Source organism: Tribolium castaneum, chromosome 9 (genome assembly GCF_031307605.1).
Source record: "Tribolium castaneum strain GA2 chromosome 9, icTriCast1.1, whole genome shotgun sequence".
NCBI lineage: Eukaryota > Metazoa > Arthropoda > Insecta > Coleoptera > Tenebrionidae > Tribolium > Tribolium castaneum.
In genome coordinates, this window is record NC_087402.1 from 6,978,171 (window position 1) to 7,000,859 (window position 22,689).

General features: G+C 36.7%; 1 protein-coding gene across 4 annotated transcripts in view; it reads right to left on the reverse strand.

Moving 5' to 3' along the window:
- Fas2 (Fasciclin 2) overlaps positions 1–22,689 on the reverse strand; it is a 68,141-nt gene that overhangs the window by 10,535 nt on the left and 34,917 nt on the right. For 3 of the 4 annotated variants that reach the window (XM_008194122.3, XM_008194120.3, XM_015979251.2), the window contains exon 2: positions 299–495. In XM_008194122.3, coding sequence (XP_008192344.2) covers positions 299–495 — 197 coding nt within the window. Of the gene's footprint in view, positions 1–298; positions 566–22,689 lie in introns of those variants that run through there. The other variant, XM_008194121.3, reaches the window with a different exon arrangement.

The following is a 22,689-nucleotide window of genomic DNA, read 5'->3' on the forward strand; positions in this document are numbered from 1 at the left end:
GATTTACTCAATGTCTGAATTAACCCAAGGACACGTTAAATGGGGACTTGATAGACACTTGCCTTGAACTCAATTCGTTATTGATTTAGCCAGACACGAAAACACAATCTTCGTAATTTTCATAAAGCCATAAATTAGCGCAGTGCATTTTTCCCAAATCGATCATAAAAATGTGCAGCGAATCCCCGGAGCTGCAATAATTGCGGGCAATTGTCGGCCCGCCAATCAGCAAACCGAATAAAGCATTAGCGTAAGGAGCTTAAACTCTGATCACGTCGCAAAATCGGCTAAAGCTCACCTGTGAAAAAGTCTTTTTCCCGTTATTGGTGGACTCTATTCTACGGTTTTTTGAATCCCTCCATTCCAACTGGGAGATGAGACTTGATTCTTCCACGTCAGGTGCACATGTTAAGGCTAGCTTGCCTCCAACTTCTTTGGAAACGACTGGTGTGCTGGGCTGGATGGTCAATTGCGGTTGTCTGTCAGCAAGCGCCGCTGGAACAATTAATGGACAATGAATAAAAAAGGCCGTTACGTTGCGGAAATCCATCTATTAGCTCCGATTCAATCACAAACTAATAAAATGCCAATATCAATTTTATATAGTAACGGGCCATAAACGCCTAAAGTGCACAAGAGCATTAAGGGCAATTGCACATGGAACCCCACAGTGCGACATTTACGCACTCCTATAAAATATTGCACCGGTTCGGAGAAACATAAATCTAATGACGAATCTATCAAAAGTGTCGCACTTAACATAATAACAACTCAATTAGGAGCCAACGAGTGGGCAGACACCCCAATTACTGTGTCTTAAGCCAATCCATCTTAATCTACGTTAATAAGAGTGATGTCATCGATTAATTTCGTCATTTTTCACGACAGGTGATTATTAATTATGCTAAAAGTCGAATGATTTATAAAGAAAAGTTAACAACATTTAGCAGCCCTTAATGGGGGTCGCCGTAGGGAAGCTGGAGTAGCACTAAGTAATACGTATAATGGGCCATAAACAACAATTACTCGAGATACATGGAACCCCATAGCACGCTGAAAGTTGCCTGAAACGAGGGGAAAACACATATGCTGAAATTTAGTCCAAAGAAGTCACGCCGTGGCTGCCCGAATTTATTTATTAAATTTACAGCGACTTAATTAGCACTAATCCGTGATTTAATTAAATTAGAGTTAGTACAAGCTTTCAATTAACGTTAATGTATTTAGTTCAAAGGTAACGACTCGCTTCAAAATGTCTCAGGTTTTTGTGAATACGCTGAACTAGATTACTGCTAAAGATGTCGGATGAAAAAGAAATGAATTTCAGTTTGTGAAAAATGTGACTTCAATGCCGACAATCGAATTAGGTCTTTGTGTGAGTGCTTTGTGTCCCGGATTCATCTTGCTCCCAGAAAATTCAATTTTAATTAACAAACAAAAATATCGACTCGTCAACACAAACACAGACAAAATCATAGCATATTTGCATTATTTTGGATACACTAAGCTTTAATTTAAATAAAAATTCATGTGTGTAAGCGCACATACAAATTTAAACATCGGTTAGATGTGCAAACAAGTGATTGTTATTGCTTTTTATAGCATGTGGAAATTGTTTATTGGATTTCCATGCACATGTGACAAATACGTGCCTGTTTATTCAATAAATGCACAAAAAGACACACGGCACGCGAAAATCTAGAGCAATATTAAAGAAGAAAAATACAGGCTGTTGCGTCTAAACCCCACATTAGAAGAAGTATTGGTAGTTTTAATAATGATAGCCATGTAAAAATTTGTATATAATCATAATTTTTTAAGTCCTGCTCAAGAAAGATATTTTCAAGATGGCAGTACTTCCGGTTATACCGAAAGTCGCTATCAAGTTTTTTAATTTAAATAGAAAGTTATGTTTTTTAATGCTTTTTTGAATTACTAGAATTATTTTAAGGTAGTATATACTTAAATTTCCAGTTCAAAAATTGATAACTCTGCCATTTTTTTTAAAAATGGTATAACCGAAAGAGCTGCCTTGAAAATATTTTCATTGGGCAAAACTCAACGGATTATGACAGTACCAACTTTCAGATAAATATCTTTATTAGAACCTTCAATACTTCTAATGTGGAGTTTAGAAGGCACAGCCTGTATTAATGGGAAGTTTTGTCCGTTCTAATATTGTTTAATGTAGTTCTGAAGCACTCACAAATTGGCGGTTTTAGTTAATAGTTTATTATCCCCTTAAAGTTAAATCCATACGAAAAACGAAGTTTCCATTAAGCATTGATAATCGTACAGTATAGGGGTAAATAATTTTTTATTGCCTTTCTAAAAATAAACCCTTTCTTGTCAGTCTCGACGGCACACGAACACATGAAATATAAAATATTCAAAGAGCTGAAATAAATAATGCACTCGTTGTCGGATGAATTTTTTACGTCGTAAAGATTGCCTCAAATAAATAGCCCATTTCCCGATTTACGAACATTTCAAAGATTTTTCGATTTCCAGTTACATTTATTTTCATAACTCGGCAATTTACGGCCTTTATTACAGTTTGAAACATTTTTCTTTGTGTGTTTGCATTGTTTTCCATGTTATTTCTGTTTGCGTAAGGTGATTTATGTTTTAAGGGGATTCTTGTTGCCATAAGACAAGTTGAAATTCTGAGTAAATTAATGTAAATAAATAAGCTGTGACAAAGCAAACATCGCAACATTGGATGTTGATAAAGGGTATTGAAACCGAATAAACGTGCCACTTTTCACCGAGTGACATTCTAACGTTTTACGCCATGAAATGATACACAGTTCTCGCATTTATTGCATTTGAATTTGAAATTGGAACGACATTTTGCCACTTTATGGCTGAACGCGAAGCCGATGTGTATTTTTATTTTATTTGGTCCATCAACTTAGTCGCAAGTCCGCGTATTATCACATCATTCTGGCAGTCGTGTGTGTTTGACAAAAAATTTTCAGGCGATTAAATTGTCGATCAAACGGCGGATCGATAAGGGTCTAAAAATGCGGAGAGGGAGGCATGCAAGGCATGCAGCATTGTTCGCAAGTTGCATCTTACAAAAAGCTTCCCTCCCTTATTTTACGGTATATGATGCGGAACACCATTAACCCCACACTATATCACATTGCAAGACATCAAAAATGCAACTTGCATCGTCCTTAAAAATGTTTATGGAACGTAAAAAACAAAGACACCTCGCAGTAATTTGGCTTTTTTGTTGCGTAACAGACGTAAGCCCCCTTGGCAAATCTGTCCGAATGTATAAATTTTGCAGACGATACCATCAATTTCATGGTCTGTTAACTTGTCCAGGACTAGGATGACAAAAAGCCCTAATACATCACGAGTGTAAGGCCTAGTATTCGTCGTTCTATCTCCCTAACTGCAACCGCAGTTTATTGCTCCGCTTCATTGTAGAAATTATTGGCTGCAACGGCGAATTTTGCTGATAAAAAGGTAAAAAACACGGCGTAAACGCAGATAAACCGCTGGTTTTTAAAGATACGCGAAAAACGACCCAACGAATTGCGTTCGCGACACCTAATTATCACCAAAACGAGAAGCCAAGCTATTAATGAAGACCAAATTACGGAGACTAATTTGCATAAAAGAGCGTTATTACTTTGTTAAAAATGGCGTTTCGTTAGTCGGTTGTGCTTCACCATTTATTTCTGCTCCTTTTAAAATTAATGATCTCTTGCTTTTTCTGGACAATATACACGACTTAAATTGCCATAGAAATGGAAACGGTTGTAATGAAATTGCAAGAGCTTGAGTTATTTGCATTCTTTGCTGGCAAAATTTTTTATTCGAGCTTTCGAAATATCAAAGACTTAATCCCGAACGGCTCGACCCGAATTCCAACAGCCAAATGTATTAATATGCATTAGGAGAGGCAACATTTTTAATTACAACTTTGAGACGCCAGAAAATAGTGTTTCATAAATTCCCCTATTTTATTATTCCAGCCGGCGAGCATTTTATGAAATGGAAACGTTTCTAAACATAAATTCAGAGTTAAAAATTGAGCTTGTTAAAAATTCGAGATAGTTACGTTCATGTAAAAAGCTAACAAAAAATGACAACCAAATACGTTCTTTTTACATTTAAAACATTAGATTTACGGCTCGAACAAACTTGAAATCGTGGAAGAATGTATCTGGAAACACGACCTAAATCCAAATCTGATGTCAACACGAACCATCTGGATATGATTATTAACTGTAATTTAATCCGCCGCCAAACAATAGGGCAAGAAGTGAGAAAACATGTTACGTAACCTCTCCCTCCCAGACGCTATTTTCGGTATAACATTCCCATTTCTCGTAATTCTGTCGATTCTCTTTTCTCTTATGGCGCAATAAAAATAAAAAGTATCGAAATTATCGGCCGTTAGAAATATTTCTACGGAATCTAATAAAACGTTATAGTCCCGGTCATCGATAACGTCTGACTTCATCAACAATTAATCACAAAGATAATCAGATTTCCTTATCCCCCAGTTCCTCTTCGAGTCTAATGTTCCCGTAATTGCAATATTGATTGAAATAAAAATAAATATTCTCGACGGAAGTGAGCGTTTTTGTTAATTGCAAGACGCTGGAGACGACAGCACGTCAATTTTGACGATTTAATTATGGTTTCATGGTAGGTATGTGGATCTATCGTCTACCACAAGTCAGGAACATGATTAAACAACGAGATTATCAGCTCGAGCTCCTGCGAAAAATCATTTTTAACCAAAATTCTGCATAAAATTCCATTTTATCACAACCTGCGACCCACATTCAATTAGCAATAAAGTTGGCTCAAGAAATCTCATGTTTACGTGTCAGAAAGGAGTGGAAAGCTGGAAAATCCAATAAGCTGTTAATATTCAGCAAAAATAGTCGTTCGAATAGAGCCAATTATCGGAATGGAGCAAATTGTGTGATTGTGGCTTTGTATTCGAGATGAGCGGTGTACCTTTCATTTAGGTAATAATAACAAGGGCGTTCGTTAGGTCCTTTCATGATAAACAACAGGGACCCTCGACCTCATGAATTTGATAATTCACTTCGTTAACTCAAGGGAACACAGGATCGATTTGCCTCCAGAAGTTTGTTTACTTTTTCTGCCACCTCGAGTCACGCATCAAAGATTAATTAATCCCGGATTAGATACCTTAACAGGGGCGGATTTAAGAGACTCACTCATCATTATTATTTCCCCCCTGGCGCCCTGATAACAAGCCGGCGAAAAAATCGCGCTTTAAAACAATGCAAAAGGCCAAGAATGGATTCAATTGGAGCCTGAATACCGAACAAAGTGGTCCCAATTTATCTCGAGAGGAAAAAACATTCCTGCTCAACTCTGGTTTTATTTAGCGAAGTTTTAGTACAAAAAGATGAGGCACTTTCCGATTGAATAGCTCGCCGAGTTTGAGCAAACTTTATATGACTTATCATAAGCAAAGTTGGGCATGTAAGCTGCAATTAATTACACGCTGAAAGAAATCCCAAAGTTTGTTTGATGGAGAGATAGACGGTCGATCAAGTTGTAAAAGACGGGGGAATAGATTGTGGCTTGTGTGAGTTGCCATTGACCAAGTTTAAACTTGATGAAGTTTGACAAAGTTGGGGTTGGAAGGCCGAACCGTCTTGACAGCCTATTTATTTGGTCGAGGGGAATTAAAATTCAATTATTTATGCCATTACACGGGGAAAAATTGTCAGGAAAACTATTGGATTGTTTGAACGGGCTGCAAGTGTAGGGAACGATCGCTGAAAATCCCAACAACCGTTTCCTCCGAAATGACCGGTTTTAAATAAGTTTCCCGGAGATTTTCCAGTTACATATCTCGAACGTGCCTCGTTTCGGAATCATTGGAAATTTCAATGACTCCCATTTTGTAATTGATGGGACGTTCGCACGCAAAAAACTGGTCTTATCTTTCACAATGACCAAAAATTAATATAAAAACGACTGAAGACTTATTTTCAATTCACCTGCGCTTATAATTAAATTCCACACGTCTGCCATATTTCAATGTAAATAATAATGAGTAACTGGGGCCATTTATCTTGCAAAATCCCGCATATACGTAGGGGAAATAATTGCACTGTTGTAATTACAAATCAGCGAAAATTGCCTCAAATCATATTGTAGTTCAGCTCAGACACGAGACGTATCAGTGTTTCCTTTCGCTTTATGTCTCTCGACGAAATTGTCTAAATCCAAAGAAATCTCTGTGTTTGCTCTAATTCTACTTTAATTGACAGGCCCGAGAGAATACAAACAGCGTAAAGTTTATTTCAAAATATAATTTAACGAGCTATCGGCCAAAATTCTAATTTAATTCAATTAAAATTCTTTGGTGGTATTTATACGAGTCAATTAATTCCGATTTTCTTAAAAAATAGTCATGCGGAAAGAAACGATCGTTAGGAATAATGGAATCGAGGAAAACGTACGAGGTTATAAATTGCGGTTAACGCATTTCCCTAAATTACAAATTAGTACCAGCATTTTTCAAGTTCTTATATTGTGAAACATTATGTAATGGCCAATAAATTCAGTTGCGATTAAACAACACTCAAACTTTTACCGAATCTAGAATATTTATTGATGCAAGTTGTGGCTGAAAGCCTCATCACTCCATCGTCACGTTTTATAATTACGATGAAAATCGTATAAATAAACCGTAATTAACTTGTTGTTGTTAGCGAGACGATAATGACGGCACTTATGTGCAAAATGTTGACAGGAAATTAACAACAAACCAGAATAAATTTTTAGAAGCTTTATCAACAGGAGTGCTATTTTAAGGCTTAGATGGAATAGTTTAAACCAAACGTAAAACCATAAAATTCTTTGTCTTGCTCAATTCCACCGCAGGGAAATAAAGCTAGACTTTCAAAATGGTCTATGATAAAGCACGTTGAAATAGTAAATGGAATTTCAGGATACATGTGCTTCAAAGGGCGAGTTTTTTACACAGTAAATTACATTTTATTAATGGCTCTCTGAGCGTTTTTTACGTAAAAATGATTTTCGTGTCGAAGTTAATACAGAATTTTAATTTATGTTGCTATTTTCAACTCAAAATTTTTGTTTAATTAAAGCAGAAAGTCTCTGTTGGCTGATTTTTTATAATTATTTCACAAGACAAGAAGCTCCAGACCCGGCTATATAATAAATTAGTTCAGGCAGGCTCTTTAACCAAAATGACTTATTAAAGAAAGTTATGAGTTAAAATGTCATAAACGTCACCAACTCCAACAAATATTCTAAACATCTCCGTGTTATAAATTACCATCTGGCTCATTTCGCCGTTGATTTATAATTATGACAATAAATGTGGCAGAACATTTTATGTGCGTGCAATATGCCATAATTGTGTAACAAGCATTTTTATTAAAATATTAGCTGCCATCCATTACAATTTGTGAAAATTTTAAATCAACGGTGTAAAAATTGGAACAGTCAAGATTTAACAATAAACTTTTCTGTCTCTGTCCGAGCACTTTAAATCGATCAGTGATTAATTAATCCCCAGCGTGCGAAAAGCACAGATGTCAAGACAAAAATCAGAATACCCCACGGTAAACAGGTCCAAAGTGAAATACTCTGTAACCGAGATCGTCACCGCCTCCTAAAGGGAATTCACGCCAAACCTCGAATACATTATTATATTTGTCAGCCGCTCGATTTGCATAAGGGCGAATTTTAAATGAGGAAATGCGATCTCGTCTGAATTTTTCAGTAAAAATTTCCGATGTCGCTGAAAAACCCGCATAATTCCTGATGGCCCTCGATCTCTTTGAAAGTAACGCGTGCTCAAGTGCACCAAGCCCCAATTCCATTGTACGAGCCACAAAAGAATTGAGACAATGGATGCGATGTGCCCTTCATACGGTGACATCTCGCTACTCCTTGTATTTGACAGTTATTGTAACCCGACACCGGAATTCGATACAGAGTACAGTTTTGGCCAAATAGCACTTTTGATTGGTTTTGCTGCGAAACCGCGCTTTTACATCTAAATTCCCCGAACACAATTGTGTCCGGATAAAGGGTAATGAATAGGGATTTAATTAAAAACCTAATTCGGAATTCTTTACCTTCTGTGTGTACAAACGTGGGAACGATAAATCCCACCTTATAAACGATCCTCTTAAATACGCGCGTGTGAAAATTTATTGGTTAAATAAATTCTCACCCGCTCCCGCCAGACGACCCAAAAATCTAAACTTCATCTACATCTAGCTCCATCAAACGCTCCAATTTGACAATTTCATACAACCTAATTGATATACAACCCTCAGGGTTAGTGATAAGCCGGCTAAGTGCAAGACCATGTATCACATTATCTTCTTTATTACGTGGACTCTCCTCCTGCCACTGACGAATGCCACATTTGCGCTCCAGAGGACCCAAGACACGCACAATTTCCCAGGTTGCAAATTTTGCAAATATTAAAAATTAATTCGCACGTCCAAACTTTACTCGCAAACTTTAATTGAAAAACTTAAAATTGCGGGATCAACAGATAATTACGCCGTGGGCCGGTTTGACAAGACCTAATTTTAATAAATTACAAGAACTAATTTCTGGCCCGGCGCATCCACCATTTTTACAAAACGTCCAAATATTAACTGGCTAAATCTGATCGCGATGCCCAGTTAAAATGTTAAATTCAGTTTCCACAATCGACAAAAATGTTTTAAGGTACAAGTCTTTAACCCGGCGCATCCACCATTTTTCTCCCAACATTGTTTAAACTTACATAAAATAGTTTCTCGAGAAAGTTTGTCCGCAAGCGAGTTAAAGACATTCCTTGTCGCAATAAGCGCTCCCTTGTAACTCGATTAAATGACGCATTAACGAAAATATCACAAATTTGATCCGTTAATGCAGTGGTTTCCAAAACCCAGCAGCCATTAAAACTGCAACAATCACAACATACTGGTTTAATTAGTCTTGGTTGAAATGCACTTGCACGGTTTTGGATTCGTTGTTTAATTAATGGCAAGAAGTTTGCTAAAGTTTATTGATTGTTGAGCGACTAGTTTCATGTTTACAAAGCTTATAGTCCAGCTTTAGGGGTAATTCTCTGAACTAGTGTACGCGCACGAAAAAAAACTCAAACGATTGGGATTTTTCCCAGTTTGTGTGAATAGAATTGGAATAGCGTGCAGTTGCAAACAGGGTGGAAGGCGATTTTTATTAGCCAAATGTCGCTAACAATAAACTGGTGGTGATTACGTAAAGCGACGGTAAAAAATTTCAGGCTTAACTTTCAACAATCTTGTTAGCTAGTCGACTCGAGTTAATTATATTAAGGATTAAAGTGAGTGAAAGAAGAAAATTCCCGGAAAAAATTCCTACACATTAAACGCAAAATATGTCCTCACAAGAACTCAATTTAGTTGAAATATTGCAAGTTTAATTAGCCTCCGGAAACCAAATTGAGGTAGCAATTTCCATAATGGAACATAACAGGTTACAATAATTAGCAAAGTTCGAGCTGCCTTTTCTATTGACATTTTTGCGGAAATGCAATGTTCGGAAAGTTATCAAAGTTGAAAGTATGACTTTTACGTTAAAATCGTTAATCAATGTTGCGATAATGGAACAACGATGTTACTAAAGCGCCCACCCACAAATCCGATTTGAAGATTGAAGATTTTGATTTTTTAAGAATCGCAGGCAAGTGATACAACACCATAGTCACAGCAGAAAAATCACCAATAGATGAAACTTGATACAAGAAGCTAATTAGATCGTATTAATTAAGCGAGCAGGTTTGTTGTGTACACAAAGAGATTCGGGACTTTGCGACTACATCATCAAATTTTAAAACGTCTTACAATTAATTTAATTTAACCGAGCGCTACCTCACAGAATCCTATCGATAATTAAATTGTGTGTAAACTCCCCAGTTATAGAGAAACAGCTTACTTGTTTTACTATGGTGTTTAATGATTCTGAGCAAAGTCTAATTAGCGCAACTTAAGGATTTGTGTTTACGACGCTCTAGAATCGAAGAATTTTAATTAAAAAAAAAACAGGTCATGTCCCGGCTCCTGAAACGTGACAAAATTAACATGGATTGTGGTTAAATCCTTATCTATTCCAATGATGTAGAATAATACGTTTGGGTTTATTTATCTACGGTTTAGCATGTAACACAAACTATTCCTGTTTCGGATTAGATTAAACCTGTGCTTCATTATACATTTCCACGAGTTTGTCTCCCGACATTATTTCATCCGTCTGCTCATATCAACTTGTCAGATTTTAGAAAATTTGAAACGAACATTAAAGCGTTAATTCTTCAGTAATGTTGGAAGTTCGCAGACTGCTAATGCAACACAGGAATTGTAGAGTTATCCAATTGTTGTGGTTCGTGCTAAAGCGAAACTTCGCCGAAGCACAGAATTTACATTAATGGCTTAATATCCAAGACGTAACTTTAACCACCGATTTCGAACACCTATATATTTATCACAACGTCTCCAATATACAAATCAGGTCCCCAGTTTGTCAAAGATAAGCGAATTATCTGATACGGGCGGGATTTATAAGAGGTCTTGGGGAAATCGCTGACACGGGGTTTATCAGCGTTTTCTTGAAAGTACACGTTATTACACGAAAATTATAATTTAAACCGACCAGGCTTTGTTAACTTTATCTACAACTGCAGTCTTTCGTTAAATTTTTACCGATAGCTTTGTCTTGGAAAAAGGCAATTATCTAAAGAGCTAGGTAGTGGATTACAGGCAAGTTTTTCATTGGGCTTCTTCGGAAACTTTTGTTTCAAAGGAAGCTTTAATATTGCTACATAAAATTTGATTTTAATTTCCTCCGTGTGCACAAACTAAGATCATTAACTGCAGCAGTCTAAAACAAAATTATCAAGCGAATAAAATTAACTCCTCGCGAAATTAAACGTCTTAAATTCACACTGAAAGTTTAATTAAAAAAATGTGGGCCGAGAGGCGGTTAAAGTTTTTTAATTGATCTGGTTAATCGGATATAATCGAACGTTCCTGTTGTTTAAGCGTAATTGAAATCGACAAAATAAAACGTACAGATAGTGGCACTTTAGCTCATATTTTTCAGGCGTTTTAATAAAGTAATGGAAGAGATGGAGGTTTTATTTGTACTGGGCTCGTTCAAGACAATGTGACACTTTGAAAATAAATAATTGCTAGTTGTCATAGCACAGCAAGCGATAAAAATTTTATTACGTCTGAACTCCTTAGAAAAACACACGGAACAAACGGGATAAATAAAAAATGATTCAATTTTCACAAAACGACTTCTGTAATTGTCGAACAGGGATAAAATTAGTCCATCGTAAATTATAAATGCCTCGAAGTAAAATAATCATAAAACGTCCCTCTTTCCGATGTAATGGCCCTACTAATGTTTAATATTTTCCGCTCTATTTTTGGAACATCGTGCGATTGCTTAATTCTATGTAAAATTTGTGATGACTGGGTGTTTGTGTAGATGCAGGGTTGGCGAATCTCGAGGAAAGCAAATGGTGTTCGATATTTATTGAGGTCCGAGGATTCGTGTCGTAGACACTTAAATAATTACTCGCAAAAAGCTTCTACGGCGGAAACACTTGCATCTTCTTTCGTTAATCACGACAAAAAGCCTCCTCAAACCCTTTCGTCTCATATATCGTAGAGAGCGATCGATAACTGCTTTGTCTCTGCAGCTTTGATTAAAGACGCAGTTTTGCCGAAAGAACTGCCACACTTCAAACTCTCATCACTTTTGCAAACACCACTGATGTGATGTTTAATCAATAGAGAACGCGCCGAGATTATTTTTGCCATAAATCCAGCAGTATCGCGAATAATTCGGAAACACCCATTTCGGGGGAAATTTATAGTTCGGACTATTTAAAACCGATAAATACTCTCCAATTGCGAGTTCGGGGAATTGTTGATATTTTTGGATATTGCAGATGCTATCGGAAGAGGCAAGTCTCAAACATTTGCCCACGAGGGGAGGAAAGTAAAGTAATTCAACTATAGACACTCAATCTAGGAAAGCTCTGCGATACCGATCTTAATTTGTTTCATCCCCTATTCATGCACCATTTGTTTTCTCCGAATTTTGTGCACAGTTTATCAATAGTTCGATTTATGCACAATGCAGTCGGAAAAATTGGACTTGAGCCAACTTTCCCCCGAAAAGGGTTACTTCTATGGACCCTGAATCAGATAAGTGTCTAAAATTGTGTAATTTATTCGGATTTCGCGTGAAATTTCTCCCACTTTCACTAGTTCGAACCGAATTGACAAACTCACTCGGAAACTGCACGAGATTTCGGGAAGCTTTTAGCCAGATTAATTTCCAAGTAAGAGTGTGTCTCTAAGAGGCTCAAATAAAAATTAAATGTCCTGCGTACGGAATAAATCACGAATTTGGCGTAATAACTCACGGAACCGCTCGGATATTTCATGTAAAAGTTCATTACTAAAATAATAACGGTCATAAATACGGATGGAGTTTTAATGTAGCGCCAGGACATGATGTTGGCTTTTTAATATTTCAGGGGAATTTTTTGTTTGCATGTCATTTGATCAGCAAAAACGTAACAATAATAAAAGGGCCGACATAAATTCCCCCGAAAAAGCTTTCCTACGCTTTTTGCAACGCCACTTGCACTGTTATAACTTTTTCCTGTTTATTATCACTTACATTAATGTAGTCATCATCCCGAATTTTTAAACGTTCGCTTAGGAACAAAGACCAATTAATGATTTGCATTAATCAGGAACACAATACCGTCTAGTTGTTTATATGGGGGAGTGCTTTCCCGAAATTTATCACCCGAACTTACCGCCTATTGTTCTCCCAAAGAAGTTGGCAAGTATTCGGTCCAATTACAAAATACGAAATTAAAATATGGGACATGGTTACGCTTCTCTCCGCGAAATACCCTTTTAGCGTAATTAAGAGTAAATTGTCAGAGAACAGTAAGCTTAATCTGCGTCCCGAGGGAGGTACACAGGTATAATTTAATTATTTACACTTGATACTCTTCAAGCGCCGGATATTAATTCATCTGAATTTTTTAATTTGCAAAAGTGGAGATAATTAATTAACATTTGCCTGATGCTGGAACAAAACGGGTTACAATTGTGCAAAAACACCTCAAACAAAGGAGCTCTGTTTGAATTTTTCACAGTTCCTACAAATAGTTACTTGCATAAGCCAGTCGACTTACATGGAATTACAAAGTTATCCGTTTCCGGAACTTGAGGTGTTACCAGGTCTGCCTAACAACAAATTTTCATTCAAAGTTTAATCCACAAGCAACGGAAATCGCAATTCCTGATAAAAATTTAAAGTGATTTAGAATCACAGAAAAGAGAACAAGAAAGTGGAGTAATCAAGGCTTTCTAAAAATTTACACAGTGCGTGTGTAAAGATAAAGCAAGCCATTGTAACTTATCTCCCTTCGGAGGCTTTTTTTGCCATCTGATTGCGTGGAGAACACCTTAAAGTTTCCTTCATGCGAAAATTATAAATTTAAATAATGCCTTAATAAAACACACAGTATTTATCTTGCTGTAACGTTGTGCTTTCCCTCCGTTCACGAGGCACATTTATGTGTTTTGATTCCTACTAATGTGATGTGAAAAGACTTTCGAACCAAATCATGTTATTTCTCGCAACTTTTTCATTTCGTGGCAACTTGTAATAACAAAATTATCTTTCGATAAGCGCCCCTATGTGAAACTTAAACTTTCGTTCCGCTCCGATTTCCCTCGATGTTTGTTGCGAAAAATAATAATTACAGTCAGGTGTGTACAGGTGGGGAGCTATAAAGGCTCTTCCGTTTCCTTACATTAATTATAAGACTACTTGATGGCACTTGACAATATTCGATTTCATGGTAGAGTTGCTTAACGGTAGAATCGGGTGCTTTCAAGTAGATTAGGTAATTATGGTTTCGCACAACTCGATTTAATCAGCCACTGGAAATTTCTGCAATTAATTGATTCGTGCTTAGGCCAGACGCTGAGAAGATATCAATTGTGATAACGAGAAACTCGTGAAATTATCCTAGTAAGAAATGCGGTAAAAAATTCGAGGAGCCTCGGGAAATCCGATTTTGGAGTCACAGATCCAAGTTTAGTCCATTTGATTGCTTCGGATTTGGGAACGGTAGTTTTGGCGCTTTATATACGACGTGACATTTCAGCGCGAGTTTCCTTTCTGTGCTTATTCCAAGTAATCAATTGTGAGCCGATTTATAAATGAGTGCAAAGTTTGTGGATTGTATCTACCTGCAGTGCAGAACGTGCGCTATCGCGATCAAAGGAAGTAGTACTTTAGCCGAAACGTTTATAATTTAATAAAACTCTTGGATGTACGGGTTCCGCAAGATAAAAATGGGGACGAACCAATTTGCAAGTCGAAAGCTGAACACAGTCCCTGCGAAAGGTTCATTGGAGACATTATCGGAAAATTAGAGCTATTAGTAGTAACATTGATTTTTCTTATCGGACTTGACTGCTTCGCTCGCTACGACATTACGCATTAATCTCCAATCTTAAACCCTTCAGCTTCGCCTATCTTTTTATGATAACTATAAGCACGATCGATTTTACCACTACAAAAACCTTTTCCTCGATTTACTGAATTGAATCTTCAAGAACCCGAACGTGCGATACATTCAAATTGTGAAACAGAGCATTTCTTCGATTTATTTCAACCCCATGACATGTTTTGATTTTATTACAAAAAACCTCGAACCCACAACAGTAATTATGGCCGTTCCAGCCAAAGGAAACGTGTGATTTATGTCTGAAACTATTTGCAAAGCACCTACATTATTACAGCACTATATCAGTTTATCCGTTTGAATATTGCAGAAAGTTTTAACCAACTCTATATCAACATTACATTCGTGCCATATTTAAAGTTCGAAACTCGCGATTAGACAAATTACGAAAATTGACACAGAAATTAGCAACGCAATGACCGTGAATTAATTGATGGCAAACATCCCGCTGATAATTCAATTCAATCGCTGTCTAGGCCGCATCCCAAGAGGCGATTCTCATGCCAATCAGTTCTGCCAAATTCGCGATTTCAATAAACTAAACATTGAGTTGCGTGAAAGCATCGTAATAAACTGGAATTAGTCTCAAATTGTATTTTCTTTGTCATCACGAACGCATGACATGTTAATACAAAAACACAAAATTCATGACACAACTAGAATATTTAGGGCGAATTATTATTTCAATTGTGACGGTTCGCGCATTTGCGATTAAATTTTGCCAACCGAGAATTGACACTCATTTAAAATTCAGGGTTTGAAAGGATTTATTATTAATTATTACCAACGTATAATGCGAATATTTCCGATCAATACGATTCTTTTTGGACCCCTGGCAGATTAGGTATGTTTAAATAAGAGATTAGCTTTGTTTTGTCTTCTTTGTGGGAGAACTGGAGGGAAAAAATGGAATCCGAGTCGCGGATTTCGGAAGAAATCTCATTCCATCAGCTGAAATTCCATCCAGCGGTTCAGTAATCACTTCCCTTTATTTTCACCGGTCAGTTAAACTTATCTAGCATTGCTTACCTTGATGAAATTGAAAGAATGAACGTGGGTTTAAACTTTGATATGTTTGTTGGTGGTTAGTTAGGGTGGGAATGAAGTGGCACAATTTAATATCCGAATTATTAAATCACTTAAGTTAATGGCGCTGTTAAGACAATTAATAATTCAGTATGGAGAAAGGTGTTGAATTTAAGTCGGAATGCTATTATACATTTGAATATTTTATTAGAAGGAAATACCCATTTACTTTACAACAAGGGGAGAAAACGCTTAAACAACAAGGCCCTCTTTGACACGACAATAAAACGGGCGACATTCCGAGGGTGCAATAAGTGCGAAGACGCGTGTGGTCGCTTAACAGTCGGGTTATCTGATAATTGAATAATTGCTATTCAACGTTTTGTCGGGGAAAAACACCGGAAAATCCACTGTCAATAAATTTAACACCCATTGTATTCATTTGAGGCAATTACGGTGGCATCCGATTGAACTGAAACAGTGAAAACTGTCCAATACGTTCGAAGCAATATTTTCCCAATATCAGATTCCTGCAACTGAACCAGATCAAGCGCAGCGTCTAGACGGAGGACGTAGCAGGAAAAAAAGGCGGACAAGGCGAAACTGGCGCCCTTAAGTCGCGTCGTCGTGCGAATGTACGCTCGAAAACATCCACCAGTGGTCGTTGAGGTAAATGATTCATAGGTCAATTTATAAAAGAGAAAACGCTCTGCTAGGCCATGATTAATTGAATTTCATAAATGCTTCACATTCAACAATTTTACGCTGAAGCGACATTTACCCAACTTTCGGACGGAAAAGTTACAAAAAGCCGCCTTCAATAAATGCTTTGATCACGAAATTTTGCAGCGTTTGGAAGAAAAAATCATAATTACGAACTCAACTTTTAGTCCTTGAAAGGTATGGACAATGAAATAGCCAAGAAATTGTGTAAATATTCAACACGTATTTTATATGCAAAGAGCAGCAATGCAGAAATGGGCTCATTACTTTACGAGCCCTATAAAACGCACACATTTTTCTACATTTTCAAGCGTAAAATTTTCAAATTGCACTTTTCTCGAAGCTGGAAATGTCAAGACCACAATAACTCAAGCAAGGCTATAACTTATAAAAAAAAACGATTTAGTTGTGAATTTTTTACTGAAAAAATATGTCCAAACTCCAAAAGTGCGAAGACAGCTATAAACAACAACAAAAATTAAGTAAATGGAAGAAGCGCATCACCAGATAATAATCTAAAAACGTGGCCTGCAATATTTCCTGAACTTTCACCATATGATGATGCCTGTTCTCAATACTATTCCTATTACCTTCGAGTTCAAGTATTTAATATTATTCGTTCTCTAGTCCTTTATGCTTGGCATATTGTCCGTGTCCAAGATGTAAAAAATAAATTAGCTGAACAAGCTAAAGCAAGAAGAAAAGCTCCAGCTGGACTTACCCTTTGAAAAAAAGCTTCTAAGCAAAAGCAAATTTTTAATTTTACTATTTGAATTTTATTACTACTAAACTAAATCACAGAAACTATAACGCAAACCAAATGATCGCATGTGTCCACAAGTATTTGTTTTTTAGTTAGTACACAAATTGTAAAAAAACTGAATATAGACAATTCTTCAATGGCACAGATTATTCAAGTAGATGGATCCGAGGTATCATAGTTATTAAAGGAAAAAGTCCTGAAAAAACACGACTTGTGATTACTGGGGCACTTAGTAAAAATTTGTAAAAGTTGCCACAGAAACATTTAAGAAAAATCATTGCTTTATAGATTGCAAAAACATATTCTAATTGTTCTTGTTGCCGCAGATCGTGAAAAAAAGCTCTTGGTTTTAATAAAATAAACACAAATGAATAATAAAATGTTACTTTTCAAAATAATTATTTCCACTAATCAAAAAAACACATTACTCACTGCTGTTCTTTACTAGAACTCTGTGGATCAAAACTAAGTGGTAGTGCACATATAATGACTAATAATTTATATTATTCCGAAGGTATTTTTATTTTTGAAAAAAATAATGTTTCTTGTTCCACAGCAAAACTTTTGAAACAATAATTTGGTAATTCCTACATTAAAGTTATGTCTTGACCAGCAAATAGCCCTGATTTAAATATCATAGTGTCCTTTTGGCAGAAAATAAAAAGTTATCTTAGAACGTAAAACAGACCATACATAATTGTAACAGCAAAACGGCAAAATTCTGTTACAGATTCGTTAAAAATATGCCTGCGAGCATATTTTTAGAGCCGTCGTTAGAGCCACAAATTACTAAAAAGTTTTTTTTGTCCAAACAATTAGTTTTGGATGTTTTAATGTATTTTTTTGTTTTTGTTTTAGTTTTTTTCCTATTTTTTTGTTTTTGTTTTAATTTTTTTTTGCTTTTGTTTTAATTTTATGTTAAATACGACGTGCTTTAAAGTGATTTTTAAGTAGATCGAAAGTTGCAAAACAACTATAGTTGTTTTTTTTAAACATTCACAAGCTTGACGTGCACTTTCTGAGCAAAAATGTATTCGTCCAAACATCCACAGATTTAGTTCTCATAGATCCAAAGAATTTTTGCTATAGTTCACCATGTAACAAATTGGTCAATTAATTTACATCTCTGAAATCCCGAAAAATTCGAGTTGAAAATAATTTTTCCTTCACTTATGTGTTGATCAATGGCTCAATTTAGAAAAATTACCTGCACGGAATCATAAAAACTGATCTTGATTCTCTCGATTTGATTTAATTTTAGAAATTATTAATTATAAATAGAGGCTGTTATTAATTAATTCATAAATCTCCATTGATTTCTAATTTAATTCGATTTTATTTTTTAAGACCGATAAATAATAGCAAAGCTCGAGACAGTTCTTAAATGGGGTCCCTTTCTGCGTATGTAAAAGAGCTCGGCTTTAAAGCAATCAATAGCCGAGCCTTGCTGTAATTCCGTTATGAAAATTCGATTACGCTCCTCACCGTCCTAATATCGTCTAGCAAACCGCAAGGTTCTTTGATCTTTTCATATCTTAATCAGCGTTCCACCTGCGTTTATTTTTTGCGTGGGTGTCAATCCCTCGAATGCGTTGAATGTAACGCGTGGTTGGCAGAACAACCATGGCACGTTTGTCAGGGGAAGTTGTGGTTTGAGAGCCCTGTGTAGAGGGACATGATTCCCAGACCGGGAGGGAACGTCACCTTCGTTTGGCTTCGATTGTTCCCCTTCCGGTAGTGAAATTGGATTTTAAACAGATCACAAGAGGCTACCACAGCAACCAACCTCAAATTCCGACGATATTAACTGCACAACTTTCCACTATAACAATAACCGAAGATGACGAGTGTACTTGGGCCGAATCCGAATTAGATTCTCTCCTTGACTAATGCCTTAGTTTAGTATTCCTAATGCAAATGCAGACCTTTGACGTGGAAATTGCTAATCAAATAACAACAAATTCGAGCGAGACATGTGCTCCATTAAACATTCTGCATAATTTATTACTTTTAACGTGTATTTGCAAACATTTATTTCATAACTCTGGTCGATAAAGCCGGCTTTTTCGGCGAGGAGTATAATTCGGTTTGGGGGTTTCACTCACTCAATTCTCCGAAGAATTTCCCCTGCGTCTGTCTACGCCACGGTCTTTTTGTTCGTGAAAATACTATTTTAATAAGTACGGATGTAATCTGGACTTGACGCCACGTTTTCTTGACGTGGCGTTGAAGAAAACCATCCCCTACTAATGTCTGGGACGAAGGGTGAATATTCAAGGTCGTCACATCGAAACATTACAACCTTGTCAAAAAATGATTGATGATAAGTGAATATTCAAATAGTCAGATTGAGTGATCATTTTTCGGTGTCGCCGATTTTCATGTGAATAATTTAAATTCACAACCCCAATACAGATCAATAAATCAATCACAGCCCGGAAAAAATTTATAGACAATTCCGGGCACTATCGGGGAGCTAATAACTAGAAAATGTAACGTTTCATAAAGTTCAATTTGGAGAAAATGAAGCGTAAGACGGTAAAATTAATGACACTTTGGAAAATTTAAAGTAGAAACGAGACGAGTATAGGTGTTGCAGTTCGTTCCCAAAATTGATTAAAGCAATTTGCTTGGTTAATTACAGGGTGAATGTTTTATAGCATCAGATTCAGCCTTTGATTAGAACATTTAACTGATTCCCCGCACTGTTCATACCACATATTCGAAGGCCATAAAAATTAATTACGGTAATTAGGATAAATAGTCGGGCGCATTAAAACCTCATCACTCAACCGTCCGCTGATTGATTTAAAAGATATTTATTTACGCAGATGCTCCATTACATAAACTCTTTGAGCCTCTCCAGACTATTCGTAAATATTTGCCTTTTAACGTCGACTTCCGTAAAAGTGCGTATTTGTCAGCAAAGTCTTGTTGGAAAAATTTCATCACACTGCGCCGATAAGTAACTGCAATGAGCACAGTTCCAGCTTCATGAAATTCAAGCGGCGTATTTCAGCAAGTCACCAGAGACTGAAAAATCGATAATTCTACTTACTTAAACAATGTTACATGAAATTTAGCCTGCAGGAATCTCCTCTAACACTGCAAGGATCTAATTTAATTAAAATTGCACGAATAAAAAATCCCGTTCCAGGGAAGATCAGGTTGCGTTTGAATTCTCTTTTTTCCGAGTTGTTCGATCGCACAAATGCTGGCTTACCTGAAAGCAAAGAGAACTTGTTATTTCTTTTGGCAATAACATCGAAAATGTTACATAATACATGATATCAAACAAGATCGATGGTGGGACAAAACTGGCAAAAGCTCGCGAGCTTACGTCCCAATAAACAATTTAAATACATCCAAGTTTGTTGGAAAAACCCTCGTTTTGCAAGATAAACTTAAGCAAATAAAAATGTCGCTAATAAATCTTGTTTTTTTCGCCCATTCTTATTTGTGGCAAAGCCCGTAAATAACCCAAGACTTGATACAACTGACCGCATTGAACGAAACGGCATTGAATCATGTTTCCAGGTCGGGTGTCTATCAGAACACGGGTCCTAAATAAAGTAACTTAATTAAACACAGCTCGATGTGAAATGGAAAATCGTAACCCGATTCTGTCAGGCGAAACGCGGAAATGAAACCTCTCTATTGGTTATCTCGACTCTTTGGAGCGTTTTTGGGATTATTGGGATTGGATTTTGGTCACTTTACATAAACTCAGTAAGATTTTTTCCTCTGATTGATATTTGGCGCACGTAAGCGGCAAGGAAATTAAAAAGCGTGAGGTTTTCAGCGAAAATTCGAAATGTATGAGTTCTACATGAAAGTGTTAATGAACGCAGAGCGTGAGCTGTTTCCTTTACTTGGGAATTGCATCACGTACTAGGTAATTTCTGGTTAATACCTTAAGTTGCGAAAAATGAAAGTCGTAATTAAAAAATTATGCAAATGGGAAATGTCGAAAATCCCGGTGAAAATCCTGGGAGTGAAGAAGAGCTTTGTACGATTACCCCCAGCGAAACTTTGTTAATCTAATACAAGTTTAATTCGATTTCGGTTATTTATTCGAGACCCTTCCATCTTTCGCCACTATCACGATCGATATTGCAGATAGGGCTGCAAGTAGGAAACAAGTTTAATTAGAATAAATTATCGGCCTGTCCAATTAATAACAGATAAGGATGAAGCGTGTTGGGGGAAGTGAGTGTCTTCTTGCACTTTTTCGCTCAATATATCCGGGTCCATTAGGCAAGGCGCCAGTCTTTGATGCTCACCGTCTTCATGTACATATTCGTGCAAACACAACTCTATAAATCACTCCCTGCGGCTAATCATCCGGCAAACAACCTGATCATTGCATGTACGTCCTGGAAACTATTCCCAGTTATTAGGGGAAAATGTGCTAATGATAATCCACCGCAAGTGTTTTACACGACAAGACTTCTCCGGGAATTGGGACTAAGCTTCATTCATCACGTTCGCCACATTGGAATGAATATCTGAGACGCTGTCAGAACGGAGATGACACTGCGAGAGACACTGAATCAATGGAAATTCTCAAGCAAAGCCGCAACAGTGTTACTCATCAACCAATTGATTCCATTCAACGATAATTTCGAACAGCAATTGTGTCTCAAGTGTCGTGTTATTGTCGTTATTTCACTCAAACCTGGCTAAAAGTTAATTTAGAATTGTGAGAGCCGAAATAGAGAAGCCGGATTTATTATAGCAATAGTTCCAAGACTTCAAAGAAGGTTCTTATCGCGTTATCAATTTTCTTGTAGAGTTCCGCCAGAACACACTACACATTATCCCACAATTCTCTCCAAGAAATTCTTTAATGCAGTTTCACTTCAGAGGCCGAATTGGGAAATTCAAATAGTTACAGCAAGTACGTGGCCGATTTTTAAGGGAAAGTTACCCGAAGATATTTAATCAAATACCTGCACAACAAAACTCAAAGCGTCTCTACCATTTTTACAAAATAAAATTGCGCATGATTGTAGTTTCATTTCCTGGCGAAACATTACCTTTTATTTTTTAACAAACCGTAATCAAAACAGCGCACATAAGCAGCAATAAATTATGAGTCGAATTTACAATTTCATCGTGACCAGCTTACGTCCGAATTATTAGAATTTTAAAATTTTCCTGTCGCTAGTCCTGATTTCTCTCGAGAGGGAAATAATTCTAATTCTCTCGTGCGGGCGGAAGCTGAAAAAGGATGCGGCAAACAAAGGGCTTACTCTGCACCGTATGTGAGAGAAGACCTATTGCAAATCGGCAAAAACCGTTAGCATTAAGCAATTATCCCGTCTCTGAAAATACTTCCAAAAACCAACTTTTTAATTTTCACGTGATTTTCGCTGCCTACTTTTTAATTAACTTTTTTCGCGAAATTCCCGGATTTCTCTCCTGTTAACAGATACTTAAAGTTGGAGCAACGTAGCCGTCCATCCGATCGGCGTATCCGTTCCTGATAAATTGCATTTTAGAGGTGTTAGTTGAAATCGATTTACTGCAGCAGTTTCCGACTGAAAGGTGTGCAATTTTGATCGGAGCTCCT